The sequence below is a fragment of the Thamnophis elegans genome, chromosome Z (assembly GCF_009769535.1).
Source record: "Thamnophis elegans isolate rThaEle1 chromosome Z, rThaEle1.pri, whole genome shotgun sequence".
NCBI classification, from domain to species: domain Eukaryota; kingdom Metazoa; phylum Chordata; class Lepidosauria; order Squamata; family Colubridae; genus Thamnophis; species Thamnophis elegans.
Window position 1 is genome coordinate 2,073,505 of NC_045558.1, and position 15,826 is coordinate 2,089,330.

The 15,826-nt window shown below is 46.8% G+C and overlaps 1 protein-coding gene across 1 annotated transcript in view; it reads right to left on the reverse strand.

Moving 5' to 3' along the window:
• LOC116523044 (unconventional myosin-Ig-like) overlaps positions 1–15,826 on the reverse strand; it is a 70,390-nt gene that overhangs the window by 49,681 nt on the left and 4,883 nt on the right. The window contains exons 2-9 of the mRNA XM_032238204.1: positions 14,992–15,200; positions 13,653–13,746; positions 10,763–10,928; positions 9,790–9,843; positions 7,841–7,939; positions 6,593–6,709; positions 4,587–4,793; positions 2,553–2,698 (exon numbers count right to left, since the gene is read on the reverse strand). Of these exons, the coding sequence (XP_032094095.1) occupies positions 2,553–2,698; positions 4,587–4,793; positions 6,593–6,709; positions 7,841–7,939; positions 9,790–9,843; positions 10,763–10,928; positions 13,653–13,746; positions 14,992–15,200 (1,092 nt within the window). The remainder of the gene's footprint in view (positions 1–2,552; positions 2,699–4,586; positions 4,794–6,592; positions 6,710–7,840; positions 7,940–9,789; positions 9,844–10,762; positions 10,929–13,652; positions 13,747–14,991; positions 15,201–15,826) is intronic.

Consider the following 15,826-nt stretch of genomic DNA (forward strand, 5'->3'; position numbering starts at 1 on the left):
AACAACCATTCCAAATTACAACACACTCGAAGAAAGTTACTTATAACTTATTGTTACGAAGTGTGATAATTCCCCCGGTTGCGTTGTGGCTCGTCGACGGCCACCTCCACAGTCAGAGGAGGCAGAGGGGGAGCCAAGGTTAACATCGGTGGAGCAAGAGGACTCGGAGCCAAATGCAGAGCAGGGCCCATCTACTGACGCTCAGGCAGAGAAACAACTGTTTTCGGGGCCTGAGTTGAGCGAGGGGGAGTAATAGATGGGGAACATCCCAGATGTGCATATATGCAGAGAGGAGGGCTGGGGGCCAGCTGTACAGGAAAAGAAGGAGACATTAACAAGCTACTCCCTGGCTGGAACATAAAGAGGAGGGGCGTGGGAGGCACCGGTTGTTGTAGACAACCGTTTGTGCTACAGGAGATCCCCCTGCATCGGATTACTTTGCCAAGATTACTTTGTCAACACCCAGGTGGGTGAGGAGGACTCTTTGCGTTGGGGGTTGAAGTGCTAATTGAGCCTCCCCTGCTGGGAACTCAGTGGCATTGCAATTATCTCAGCTGGTGTGAGTAGAGACTGCTACTGCTTGTCGAAGGACTTACTATCTGGAGTTTTGTCCATGAACGCAGTTTATTTCTGCCTTGTTAAATAAAAAAGTGGGGGTAAGCAGTTGAGTAGTACTTGCCAAGGCTGCGTTGGAACAGGACGCTTCCCCGGTTATCTCTCCAGAGGTCAGCTTGGAGGAAGATGAACCACTCCGGGAAGGAAGTTGGTGAATGGCTCAAAATGGGCACCTGAGTGGGATTTGGCTCAAGCGTAGCCGCAGCAGAGCAACCTGGAGACTTACTGTATTTTTCGGAGTATGACGCACCTTTCCCCCTCTAAATGAATGTGGAAACGTTGGTGCATCTTATACACCGAATGCAGCCATTCTTGGCCTCCTAAAGCCCTGTCCCCCGCATCCCATTTTTGTGAAAAACGGGTGAAAAACGGCCCATTTTTTGCAAAGACGGCCCGTTTTTTGCAAAGACAGCCCGTTTTTTGCAAAAACGGGGTGTTTTTGCCTACCCCCAGCCCTTCTGAAGCCTGCAGAGTGCTCCTGGGGAGGGGGGGAGGGAGGACAAAATCTTTTTTTCTTACATACCTCTTCAAAATCCTGGTGCGTCTTATACACCGGTGCGTCTTATAGTCCGAAAAATACAGTAGGTGGCGAAAACATGCAGCTGCAGCCGGCTAGTGGTGAGGAAGAGGAGCTGCCTGCTGCAGCTGATCCAAGAACAGGTAGAGCAGGGAAGAGGCGGGAAGCAGAGGAGCCAGATAACCCGCGCGGAGGCAGCCTCGCCGCTCTTGATGGGTTGCACCAGAAGCCGCCCATTTAGCACAACAGAAGAGTAGGAAGAAATGCTGGGACACAACACGTTCATTTCCTAGCTGTGTAGTTTTTGGTCGTTGTGATGCCTACCTGTCTTTGTATGCCACACTGTGCCTTAAACTTGGAAGGTGCCAGGTGACCTCTGGATTTTTCCTTCCCTCGGGGATCCGATTGTATTTTGGATTTAATCCTGCCTGGTAGGTTTATTTGGATTGGGAAACTTTTAAGTGCTGTGTGTGGGTCCACTGGCCATTGCTCTGAGGACCGGCCTCGATCTGCTTGTGGCTGGATTGAGTTGGGACAGTTCTGGGTTTCGGGTGAAGGGATTTTCGGGGGGAATATTGATAAACCCACTAAGCCACAAATACTTGCATGTGTGTGTGTGAGAGAGAGAGCGATCTGGACAACACACAAAGTAACAATTGCTGGTGTACGAGCGGTCCTCAACTTATGACCGCAATGGAGCCCCAAATGTCTGTCGCTGAGCAAGACAGTTGTTGAGTGAGCTTTGCCCTGTTTTATGATCTTTCTTGCCACCGTTGTTAAGTGAATCGCTGCAGTTATGAAGTTAGTAGCGCGGCTGTAAAATGAAACGGGGTTCCCCGTTTGTCTCAGTTTCTCAGAAGGTTGCAAATGGGGAATCCCCATGGCGTGCAACCGTCATAAAGATGAGTCAGTTGCCAAGTGTCTGAATTTGGATCACGTGACCATAGGGATGTACAAAGAAAAACGGTCATGAATCAATTTTTTTTCAGTGCCACCGTTTGTGACTCCGAACGGTCGCTAAATGAACTTCTGTGAGTTGAGGACATCGTGGACTTACATATTATATGATTTGCAACTGGCTCGTCTTTACGACCGGTTTCAGGCTCCCGTGGTCACATGACAGTGATTTGCAACCTTGTTTTTGTTAGCTTTTGCCGCTTTCCAGCAAAAAAAAAAACTCAATTTGAGATAACAGATTCACTTAACAACCATGTGCTTCCTTTAACAACCGTGTAATTCATGGAATGGCCCTGGTGGCTCCCTTTAGGCTCATCACAACACAGTCATAAAATTGAGGCCCTGGCCAGCGACGGCCCATTTAAACAACTGCAACAACTTACGACCAAAACCCGAAGCCCAGTTTTTGGTCGTTAAATGAGGACTGCTGGTACGACCCAAGGATCCCCTTGGCGTGTTCTACCTGTTGTTGTCGAAGATCTCAAAGCCATAAATGTCCAAGACTCCGATGACCGTATTTTTCCCGTGGATACGAGGGTCGTAGTCCTTGACCTCAATGATCGCGTTGATACGGGTCACGATCCAACAAAACAGCCTCTCGTAAATAGCCTGCGGACGAACACGGGGAGAAGACTTGTGCAAGAGCAAGGAAGCAGCAAGATTTTAGATTTTGGAGATACTTCGGGGAGTATCTCCAAACAGGGGAGAGGAGTTCTGGTCCCATCTTTACCAGGTAAGTCGGCTTGGTAACATTGGGCCAGCCACCAAGAGATGGGAGTTCTAGTTCTGAAAGCCAGCTAGGTGACCCTGGACCAAAAGATGGTGATTTTTAGTCCCATGGTAGGAACAAAAGCCAACTGACTTTGGCCCAACCACTTAGAGACATGATTTCTAGTCCTGTCTTAGGCATGAAAACCAGCTGGATGACTTTGGGCCAATCACCAGGAGATGGCGAGTTCTAGTACCACGTTAGGAATTGGGTGACTTTGGGCCAATCACCAGGAGATGGCGAGTTCTGGTACCACGTTAGGAATTGGGTGACTTTGGGCCAATCACCAGGAGATGGCGAGTTCTAGTACCACGTTAGGAATTGGGTGACTTTGAGCCAATCACCAGGAGATGGCGAGTTCTAGTACCACGTTAGGAATTGGGTGACTTTGGGCCAATCACCAGGAGATAGCAATAGCAATAGCAGTAGACTTATATACCGCTTCATAGGCCTTTCAGGCCTCTCTAAGCGGTTTACAGAGAGTCAGCATATTGCCCCCAACAATCTGGGTCCTCATTTTACCCACCTCGGAAGGATGGAAGGCTGAGTCAACCCTGAGCCGGTGAGATTTGAACCGCTGACCTGCTGATCTAGCAGTAGCCTGCAGTGCTGCATTTAACCACTGCGCCACCTTGGCTCTTGGAATTGGGTGACTTTGGGCCAATCACCAGGAGATGGTGAGTTCTAGTACCACGTTAGGAATTGAATGACTTTGGGCCAATCATCAGGAGATGGTGAGTTCTAGTCTGCTTTCGACACGAGAGCCAATTGGACCGTCTCTCTCTCTCTCTCTCTCTCTAAACTCCAGCAACCTCACAGGGTGGTTGTTGTGGAGAAAATAAGAGGAAGAAGGAATATTAGGTATGTTTGCCACCTCGAATAATTTATAAAAATAATAAAGGTGGGATACAAATAATAATAAAATAAATAAAATAAAAATAAAGCAAAATAAAAATAATAAAGTTGGCTAAAATAAAGTAAAATTAAAACAAGATGATAATAAAATAAAATAACTAAATAAAATAAAATATGGCTCTTCAGCTTTGAAACAGAGATGAGCACCGCCCCCTAGAGTTGGGAATGACTAGCACATTTGTGCGAGGGGAATCTTTACCTTTAAGATGATTAAAAAAAATACTAAATGAAGATCATTAAAACAAAATGAAGACAAGGTTAAAATAAATAAAATACTAAAGTAAAATAAAGGAAATTAAGATATATAAAGTAATATAAAATTAAATTAAAATGAAATAAAAATTGAAATGAAAAAATTGGAAACGAGAACAAAACCAAATATCTGCCTATTCTTCAGTCCCCTATACAAGCCTTTCCTTTCCTCTGTAGGTTCCTGAATGACACCCCAAGTGGACAGCTGAGTAACCACGTCAATATCACGCAAAGCCCAGTGGGAGTTCCTACCAGTTCGTCCCAGTTCGGCAGAACAGGTAATTGGCATGCCGGCCTGAGTCATAGAATTGGTAGCGACCCAGGCTGGCCATGCCCCTGAACCGGTTCCCCAGTCACCATAGTCATCTCGTTTTTGAGCTCTGCACATGTGCAAAACAATTTCTATTAAACTGTGCAAGTGCACGCAAGGTGCATCCAGCACATGTGTGTGTGTGAAGCGCACCCGCGAGCAAACCGGCAGTAACTCTGGCTAGAGCCCACCCCAGCTGAAGCCCCCTCAGACCACGGAATGCCTCGTGTCCAGCCGAACTCTGCTGTTACCTTGGCACAAGCATCCCGCGCGTAGTTCGCTTCGTCGCAACCGTGGCCTTTTTGGATCACCTCCCCGCCGCCCGTAGCCACCGTCCGATACAGGAGGGTGTTCAGGAGGCTCTCTGGCTCGGTGGAAGTCAACTCCGCAAGGTAGGAGACCAGTTGTGGGTCTTCGACGGCCACCTCGTCGCCAGAGCAGATGAAATTCACGTTGCCCTGGGAATTCAGCAGACAAAAAGATCTGTCAGATGTCAAATGCAGCTAGTTCTCAACTTATAACAGTTAGCTGAGTGACCGTCCGAAGTTACAACGGCACTGGAAAAAAGGGACGTAGGAACTTTTTCCCCACACTTAAGATTGTTGCAGCATTCCCCAGGATGACATGATGTACACTCAGTCGCTTGACAACTGGCTCACATTAATGACGGCTGCAGGGTCCCAGGGTTACGTGATTCCCCTTTTGTGACCAGCAAAATCAATGGGGAAGCCAAGTTCTTAACAACCATGTTGCTAATTTAACAATCGCAGGGATTAACTTAACCAATGTTCTGCAAGCACTGGGCTAGCTCAACTAGGCAGGAAAGGGTGAGGAAGAAACTCAAGATCAATCCTCCTTGATTCTCTTGAGTGTAAAAGGAGACGGGAAGTATCTCTATCAGCGGTCAATAAGATCGTATTTTATTACGAGAAAGTTATGTTTTAATCGTACTCTTTGTGATGGAAGGAACTTTTCAACCATTCCGTAAGCATTGGACTAGACAGGAAAAGGTGAGAAAGAAACTCGAGATCGATCCGCCTTGATTCTCTCGAGTGTAACAGGAGACGGGAAACTATCTTTATTCACTTTCAAGATTGTATCTTATTACGAGAAAGTTATCTTCTAATTGTACCCTTCGTGATAGAAGAAACTTTTCAATCATTCTGTAACCATTGTGTGATGACCCGGGGCGTCGCACAGCCAGACAACAGGTCTAACTTCCCTTTATGGCTTTAACCTGAGACTTCACAGATTCAACACTTGTTCCAACAAATGCCCCTCCCCACAGCATCTCATTAAGTCTCAGTCCCCAGGTGTGCCTGGTGAAGTATTGTGTGGCACTCCCGAGTAGCTGGCTCAGTCTGCGCTGTTCTCGCCTTCTCTCCACTCTCCGTGCTCCTGGATCAGGAGGGGGTGGTCCTTGCTCCTCGCCTGAGCTCTGTCTCTCTTGCTCACAGCTTAGCCTCTCTTGGTCCTCCTGCCCCTGTTTCTTCCTGCCTACCCCCAGATTCGGTTCCACCACAAATCTGCGGTAGACTAAAGCGCGCTCGACGAAAGCACGTACGTGACGTCATCACAGCGCGACGAAAACGGCACGCTGTGAGCGGTAAATTTAAAATTAATGCGAAAACCTTACCCTAACCCCCCCAAACCTAAGCCTAAGCCTAACCCTTAACCTAACCCTAAACCTAACGCTAAACCTAACGCTAAACCTAACGCTAACCCTTAACCTAACCCTAAACCTAACCCTAACGCTTAACATAACCCTAAACCTAACCCTAACCCTAAACCTAACCCTTACCTTTATGTGAATCGGCTTGCTTTAATTTAATTTTAATTTTAATTTAATCTATTTTTAATTTTATTTGTCGCGCTACTGTTGACGTCACGTACGCGCTTTGATCGGGCGCGCTTTAGTGGACCATGGTTTTGACGGGTCACACCAGATTCAGGCTCCGATGGGCACATGACACATTGGGTTAGTTCAACTAGACAGGAAAGGGTAACTTAAGATTGACTCATCTTGATTTTCTTCAGTATAAAAAGAGACAGGAAGTATCTCTATCAGTTTCCAAGATCAGGTCATCAAACCCCAATACCAGAAAGTGATGTTCTAATCTACATGATGTTGGTTTTTATCGGTCCACCTTCGAAGGGTGGGCCGATAAAATGTCAAATCAGTGTTGATAAAATGTCAAACCAGTGTTGATAAAATGTCAAATCGGTGTTGATAAAATGTCAAATCAGTGTCGTTTACCAAGTGTAAAATGGCTGCCAGGATCTTCTGCACGGAATCAATCTCTTCGGAAGTGAAACCGATCACTTTCATGGCATCCAGGACGGATTGATAGTTGGTTTTCTCACTCTGCAAAGACTTGGGAGGGCAGAAGGTAAGAAGGGCGTGGGTGGGTAAACAACCAAAGAGGTAAAATAAGAACTAGAATTAATCGGGGGGAGGGGGGGCTTGGATGTTCACCACTTCTTCCCCCTACTTATGAATGAATTCGGGGTGCATTCAGCCTCAACTGATATATAGGTAGTCCTCGGCTTATGACCACAATTGAGTAGGAAATTTCTGTGACTGAGCAAGACAGTTGGTAAGTGAATTCTGCCCCACTATGACTTTTCTTGCCACCGTTAAGTGAATCATTACATTCACACGGTTGTTAAGTGAATCCGGCTTCCCCATTGACCTTGTTTGTCAGAAGGTCGCAAAAACAGATCAGGTGACCCCAGGACGCTGCAACCGTCATAAGTGTGAGTCGCCAGGAGTCCGAATTTTGATTACATGACCACGGGGATGCTGCAACCGTCATAGGTGTGAAAAATGGTTGCAAGTCACATTTTCAGTGCCGTTCTAACTTTGAAACAGTCACTAAACAAGCCGTTGTAAATTGAGGACTAGCTGCCCTAGTACAAATATTAAAAAACATACGAACAAAACTTCTGAGATTTCCGCAGATTAACTGAGAGGTATTTACGGCCAGTCCTTGACTTACAACCATTCATTTAATGACCGTTTCAAAGTTATAACCATTGAAAAAAGTGATGCATGACCATTTTTCTCACTTTATAACCATTACTACATCCCCACGGTCACAGGATCAAAATTCAGATGTTTGGCAACTGACTCGTACTTATGACAGACATAGTGTCCTGGGGTCTAGTGATTCCTTTTTGCAACCTTCTGACAATCAAAGCCATGGGGAAGCCATATGCACTTAACAACCGTGCTGCTAACTTAACAATGGCAGTGATTCACTTAACAACAAGGTCATAAAATGGGGCAGAATTCACTTAACAACTGTCTTGATTAGTAACACATGTTTGGGGCTCCATTGAGGTCAGAAGTCTACCTGTACATTAATCTGCGTCTTCGTAACATTTTACAATAGCCTTAATTTTCTGAGATTACTTTCCTCACTTGTTTACGGACAATCAACGTTTCTCTATTTCTTCTTATCACCAGAAGGACTTGCCATATATTCAACAGAGTGGTACTTACCTTGTTATTACTACCGCCTTCCTTGGTAAACCTATAGGCCGTTGGGTCTCCAACCAGGTGGAGAGATTCCAGCTTAGCGTCAGAGGCACCAAGAAGCAACTGGAAATAAAAATGACTTGACTTACAACGCATTTGCAGATGACTTGGCATTTAACATAGAGCTGTGATGGGGAACCAGCTGTGTTGGAAGTGGCACGCAGAGCCCTCTCTCCAGCCACATGAGATTTCCCCCATTGCTCTTCTGGATTCAGCTGGTCTTCACACACGCAAAAGCACTGGAAGCACCAGAAACCGGAAGAGCAATCGGGAAGCCGACTGGAACACTGGAAGAGCAGCGGGAGCACGAGAAACCGGAAGATCATCTTCTGCGCACACCCATGCGCACCAGTGGTGGGTTCCTCTCCCTGTCGCTACCGCTATGGTGCTCATGGGACCAACGTTGAAAAATATGACATTAAACTATTCTACGCCCTTTGGAAGAAGCCGTAATGCAGGTTGACCTCGACTTACGATCACCATTGGGACCGCCGTTAAGCAAGGCGATTGTTAAAGGCGTTGCACCTGAGGTCGTGACCTTTTCTTCTCCTTTGCCGCCATTGTTTAGCAAATCCCTGCAGTCATTCAATGAATCACATGGCTGTTAAGTCAATCAAAAAGCTCAACATGAAGAGAATTTTCCCCGGGGAGATTATATATTATTTTTATATATCTATTAATAGATCAAACCATTAGGTAATTAAGGAAGATGGGAAAGGTGGTCCTTTGGCCTCCCTGATGGAACACAGACCGGATTTCCGGATGGAAGGGAGGGATTGAATCTCAGAAGAGCAAAAAAATAGCCATTTTAAAGGCTTTGTGTATGAGAATGAGGATGAAGACAGCTCCTCCTCAAGGGTTCCCAGGTTCTATGTTTTATGCTGCAAGTTGGCAAGATTCTGTCTATAGGTGAACTTCAATACAGGTAGCATTCGTTTAATGTCCATTCAAACTTTTTCACACTTACAACCTTTGCAGCATCCCCGCCACAGAATCAATTCTCAAGACAATTGGCTACTGACTTATACTTATGACGGTTGCAATGTCCCAGTGTTATGTGACCCCCTTTTGCAACATTCTGATCCGCAAAGTCGAAGGGGAAGCCAGATTCATTTAACAATCGTGTTACAAGCTCAACAACTGCAGCAATTCAGTTAACCAGCGGGCCAAGAAAGGTCGTAAAATGTGATGAAACTCGCTTAACAACTGTCTGTAATGGGAATTTTGGTCTCAATTGTCATCGCAAGTTGAGGACTATCTATCAAGGAAATTACTTAGAATGATCTCAATATGTCTTTCTTGGTTTTTTTTTTTTTCAACTTCACCCCCTTAGAGCTAGAAAACATTTTGGGATCCCAGAATAACCCCCTTCTAGAGGACACACAACGGGATCTTGCCCGGCCACCGCAACCTTCCCAAGAGGTGAGAGTTTCACGAAAGGACAATTACTCCATCAAAGAGGTAAGTCCAGTGGTCGCAACCAGTATGCTGTGACGGGGCCGGGCGTCCACCATGGACGTGCGCGCTGCACACGCATGCGCGCCCACCTCCTTGCGACACTCCAGCTCCTTGGCAGAGGTCGTGCAGGTGCCGTACGCTGTCCGCACTTTGCACAAATGGCCTGGTTAGCTCAAATAGAGGTAAGGAAAGAGGGAGGCCCTCCAAAGCACCGTTCCGGTACGGTGGCCGCTGTTCCTAGTGCGGGACGCACCGCCCGGAACGCACCCCTGTGTAAGTCCATGTTCCAACTGAGGAAACCCTTGGACATCTCAACGTAGACCACAGTGGTCACTCTGGTAAGATCTGAATCTCATCTAGAACATTATGGCTCAAGGGATTGGCCAGATGACCTCCAAGGACCAAAGAAAGGAGGACATTGATGGCTCCTCTACCACAGTGGAAGCCCAACTCACCTGGTAGAAGGCATGGAAGTTCCTCTCACCTGGTTGCTGTTGGAGGACCCGCGACTGCAAGAGAAGGAGAAGGTGAGATCCCCTGGAGGACTTGGGTGGAGACATGCCTCGGTTACCCAAAGCCCGTGACCCGTCAAAACTGCGCTCGACTAAGCCGCGCCCGATTAAACCGCATCGCTGACGTCATCAACAGGGCGACAACAGCCAGCGCGGAGAAAGAAGGGCGCTTTAATTAGCGCTTTGAAAGCAAGCCGATTCAACTTAAGGTAAGGGTTAGCTTTAGGGTTAGGTTAAGGGTTAGGTTAAGGGTTAGGTTAAGGGTTAGGTTTAGGGTTAGGGTTAGGGTTAGGTTAAGGGTTAGGGTTAGGGTTAGGTTTAGGGTTAGGTTTAGGGTTAGGTTTAGGGTTAGGTTTAGGGTTAGGTTAAGGTTTAGGGTTAGGTTGAGGGTTAGGTTTAGGGTTAGGTTAAGGGTTAGGATTAGGTTTAGGGTTAGGTTAAGGGTTAGGTTAAGGGTTAGGTTTAGGGTTAGGTTTAGGATTAGGTTTAGGGGGGTTAGGTTTAGGTTTAGGGGTTAATTTTAGGTTTAGGGTTTACAGCGTGCTTCTGTCTCCGCGCTGTTGTCGCCCTGTTGATGACGTCAGCGACACGGTTTAGTCGGGCGCGGTTTTGTGGTGGAACCCCCAAAGCCAACACTAACAATATGGTAGCTACAGACACCAAGGTAGGCGGATCCCATCTTCTGAGGGTCTAATATGGGAATCGCGGTCCACCCCTCTTAAACGATGCCACCTGTGGAATTCTGGGAGTTGAAGTCCTCCCCTCTTAAAGCATCGGGAGTCGCTTATTTCCGAGATGCCCCATTTCTCCTCCATCAATGTGGATTTTTGGGTGACCCCGTGGATTGATTCTGACTCGAAAGCTCCTGGTTCGATACACACACACACACACACACACACACACACACACACTGTACCTTTTCCAACAGGTAGTTGCTGATGTGTCCTCCAGTAGGATCTCCCTTGAAATCGAAATTGATGTCCATGTATTTGCCAAACCGGCTGGAATTGTCGTTGCGGTTGGTTTTGGCGTTGCCGAAGGCCTCCAGAACGCCGTTGGATTTGAGCAGAACATTTTTCACCCTGTAGAAAGTCCAAGAAACACACACAAAAAATGACTTGGTGTGTGTGGGGGTGGGTGGGTGGGGAAGCAGCAGTTACATCTGGCTTCCATGGGGGATTTTAGGGCTTCTCCTGCCCCTCCCCAAAGAAGCCCTCCACTGGCCTATTCTGCTTCCTCTTTGACCATCCTACCTCGCAGGGTTGTTAGGAAGAAGTTCTAAAAAATGGTGGTGGTTCAGTTATTTTATTTTGTTTATTCCTGGTTCCAGAACGGTGGTTTGTGACCTTGCAGCTTTAAGACGGGCTGGGGGATCGTGGGAGTTAAAGTCCACCCATCTTAAAGCTTGTGGGATTCTGGGAGTTGAAGTCAAGGAAGCTTCCTGGCTGATGAATTCTGGGAGTTGAAGTCCACCCATCTCAAAAGCATGCTGGCTAGATAATTCTAGGAGTTGAAGTCCACCAAAGATTGCCAAGGTTGTGAAAAGATGGATAGATGGATGGATATTACCTCTACAGAGCTAGTCCTCAACTTATGACTACAATGGAACCCCTTGCAAAGCGAGACCTTTGTTAAGTGACTTTCATGACCTTCCTTGCTGTCGTTGTTAAGCGAATCCCTGCAGTCCTTTAATGAGTAACACCATTGTTCAGCAAATCCAGCTTGATGTCAGAAGGTGGCAAAAGGGGATTGCATGGTCCCTGGGGACACACGGTGGAACCGTGGTCAGGTGATCGAAATCCAGGCACCTGGCCACTGAAGCAAATTTATGATGGTCGGGGCGTCCCCGGGGGTCACGCAATCCCCTTTTGCCACCTTCCGACAACCAAAGTTCACCAGAGAAAGCTGGGTTTGCTGAACAATGGTGTTACTCGTTAAAGGACTGCAGGGATTCACTTAACAACGACAGCAAGGAAGGGTTCCACCACAAAACCGCGTTCAACTAAACTGCGCTCGACGAAACCGCGTAGCTGGCGTCATCAACAGGGCGACAACAGCGCGGAGACAGAAGCACGTTGTAAACGCTAAACCTAAAATTAACACCTAAACCAAAACCTAACCCCCCTAAACCTAATCCTAAACCTAACCCTAAACCTAACCCTTAACCTAACCCTAAACCTAACCCTTAACCTAACCCTAAACCTAACCCTAACCCTAACCCTAACCCTAACCTTTAACCTAACCCTAACCCTAACCCTTAACCTAACCCTAAACCTAACCCTTAACCTAACCCTTAACCTAACCCTAAACCTAACCCTTAACCTAACCCTTAACCTAACCCTAACCCTAACCCTAAACCTAACCCTAACCCTAACCCTAACCTTTAACCTAACCCTAACCCTAACCCTAAACCTAACCCTTAACCTAACCCTAAACCTAACCCTAAACCTAACCCTAACCCTAACCTTTAACCTAACCCTAACCCTAACCCTTAACCTAACCCTAAACCTAACCCTTAACCTAACCCTTAACCTAACCCTAAACCTAACCCTTAACCTAACCCTAAACCTAACCCTTAACCTAACCCTAAACCTAACCCTAAACCTAACCCTAACCCTAACCTTTAACCTAACCCTAACCCTTAACCTAACCCTAAACCTAACCCTTAACCTAACCCTTAACCTAACCCTAAACCTAACCCTAAACCTAACCCTAAACCTAACCCTAAACCTAACCTTTAACCTAACCCTAAACATAATCCTAACCCTAAACATAATCCTAACCCTAACCTTTAACCTAACCCTAACCCTTAACCTAACCCTTAACCTAACCCTAAACCTAACCCTAAAGCTAACCCTAACCCTAACCTTTAACCTAACCCTAACCCTAACCCTTAACCTAACCCTAAACCTAACCCTTAACCTAACCCTAAACCTAACCCTAAACCTAACCCTTAACCTAACCCTAAACATAATCCTAACCCTAAACATAATCCTAACCCTAACCTTTAACCTAACCCTAACCCTTAACCTAACCCTTAACCTAACCCTAAACCTAACCCTTAACCTAACCCTAAACCTAACCCTAAACCTAACCCTTAACCTAACCCTAAACCTAACCCTAAAGCTAACCCTAACCCTAACCTTTAACCTAACCCTAACCCTAACCCTAACCCTTAACGTAACCCTAAACCTAACCCTTAACCTAACCCTTAACCTAACCCTTAACCTAACCCTTAACCTAACCCTAAACATAATCCTAACCCTAAACATAATCCTAACCCTAACCTTTAACCTAACCCTAACCCTTAACCTAACCCTAAACCTAACCCTAACCCCAACCCTTAACCTAACCCTAACCCTTAACCTAACCCTAAACCTAACCCTAACCCTAACCCTTAACCTAACCCTAACCCTTAACCTAACCCTAAACCTAACCCTAACCCTTAACGTAACCCTAAACCTAACCCTAACCCTAACCCTAATCCTAACCCTTAACCTAACCCTAAACCTAACCCTAACCCTAACCCCAACCCTTAACCTAATCCTAAACCTAACCCTTACCTTAAGTTGAATTGGCTTGCTTTCAAAGCACTATTTAAAGCGCCCTTCTTTCTCCGCGCTCGCTGTTCTCGCCCTGTTGATGACGTCAGCGATGCGGTTTAATCGGGCGCGGCTTAGTCGTGCCCCGCCTGACCACAGAGGCACTGCAGCAGTCATAAAGGTCCCTGCTTTCAGGGCCACTGTAACTTTGGACGGTCGCTAAACGAAGGGGCGTAAGTTGAGGACTGCCTGCACTCAACTTACCTTTCCACTTCAGCCCTCTGGCTCGGATTGGTGATGGCGGCGATATATTGCATGATGTACTTGCTAGCTTCGGTTTTTCCAGCTCCGCTTTCTCCTAAAAGAGACCAGCATAATTAGTGGATCTTGGTTTGACAATGGCTGGATCTCAGTGGGATGGAGGGTGAGGTGTGTTGGTGTGTGTGTACTGGTGTAGGTGTGTCTATTTTGGCTCCCCCTCTGTGGGTCTTGACGTAACAGAGGAGGAGGAGGAGGAGGAGGAGGAGGACGACGACGACGACTGTGGAGGTCTTTGTGCTTTCTGAGCTGGGCTATTTTGTTGCAGATGTTTCATGACCCAACTAGGGAACATCATCAGGGCTAGAAGGGAGGAGGAGGAAGAAGAGATGGAGGAGGAGGACTTTGGGGTCCTTGGTGCTCTCTGAGCTGGGTAGTTTTCTTGCAGACATCTCTTTATCTAATTACCAACAAGCTCAGAAAACAGTCTTTCTTCTCCTCCTCCTCCACCTCCCCTTCTAGCCCTGATGACATTCCCTATTTGGGTCATTAGACGTCTGCAAGAAACCCCTCCCCCCCCACTCGGAGAGCACACAAAGATTCGGAGATGAGCTTAACCATTAAGTTAATGATTATTAATTTAATTGATTGATTGATTGATGAATGAGAGACTGGACAGTCACTTGTTTGGAATGGTAATAGGATCTCCTGCTCGAGCAGTGGGGGTTGGACTACATGACCTCCAAGGTCCCCTTCCAGCTCTATTCTATTCTCAGCAATAAGAGAATGCGGCTTATATAAGAGTCATAATGCTGGATCGATTCAATGAAGTAGCTAAACCTTCTTTGAGTTGATCCTGGAGATTAAATCGGCCCATCTCCTTCCTGCTCCTTCTACCTGGTCCGTTTGGATGCCCTCTAGATGGGTCAATGCCCCACTGAGTCTTAACCTAAAGGGCTTGCAGAGCATCAAACATTCAATTAGAATAGAACTGGAGGGGACCTTGGAGATCATCTAATCCAAGGGTCTCCTGCTCAAACAGGAGACCCTTAAGAGAATCACAGAGTAACAGAATAATAACTCTTGTTATTCTGAAAGGGTCTCTGGCTCAAGCAGGGGGCTGGGCTAGATGACCTCTGAAGTCCCTTCTAATTCTTGTTATTCTGTAAGGGTCTCTTGCTTGAGCACACGGGTTGGACTAGAAGAGACCTCAGAGGTTCCTATTCTGAGTTGAACATACCTCCGTAATCTACGCCAAACCACCTCCAACTTGACGGATCAAGATTGTTGGTGACGACTGGGTAACCCTTTTCTGGGTGGAGAAAGAGAGATGTGGGACCCTTACCTGAGATGACCACACAGGTGTCCATGGCCCGTCTCTTCATGGCCTTGTATGCTGCGTCGGCCACAGCGTAGAGGTGAGGCGGCCTCTCGTACAGTTCCCGGCCCCGGTAGTGCTCGATCGCCTCCTTCCCATAGAGCGACAGAGGTTTGTATGGGTTGACGGAGACCACAACTTCCCCGATGTAGGTGTAGATGCGTCCCTTCTCAAACCTGGTTTGGCCAAAGGTGGAGAACACAGTTAAGGAGGCATCTCAGAGGCTTACAGGTTGACCACATTTGTGGTGGGATCATGGCGAGGACAACTCCACGTGCCTATAACCGGGAGGCAATCTTTTGGTGATCGTGTTGTTTCGTGCTGGACCAATTGGCCGTTCACTCTATCCACGGTAAGGGATAAACCACAACTTCTGGTGGCAGGGAGTTCCACGGGTTAATTGTCCTCATTGTGAGGAAATCTCTCCTTCCTTCTAGGTTGCTTCTCTCCTGGATGAGTTTCCATCCATTGCTTCTTCTTTTGCCTTCGGGGGCTTGGAGAAAAGGTGGACTTTTCCACCTGTGACTGTACGCATTTAAAAATTCAGCTCGGCAACTGACGTCCCCGGGGGTCACGTGATCCCCTTCCGACAAGCAATGTCAGCGGAGAAGCCAGGTTCACATAACAACCATGGGATGAACATAACCACTGCAGGGATTCACTTAAGAACGGTGGTAGGAAAGGTCGTAAATTGAGTCAAAACTCACTTAGTAACTTGTCTGACTCGGCAATGCAAATGCCGGACTCCGAAATTTACTGTTGTAAGTTGAGGACTATCTATACAGAGGTAATACGTATCTAT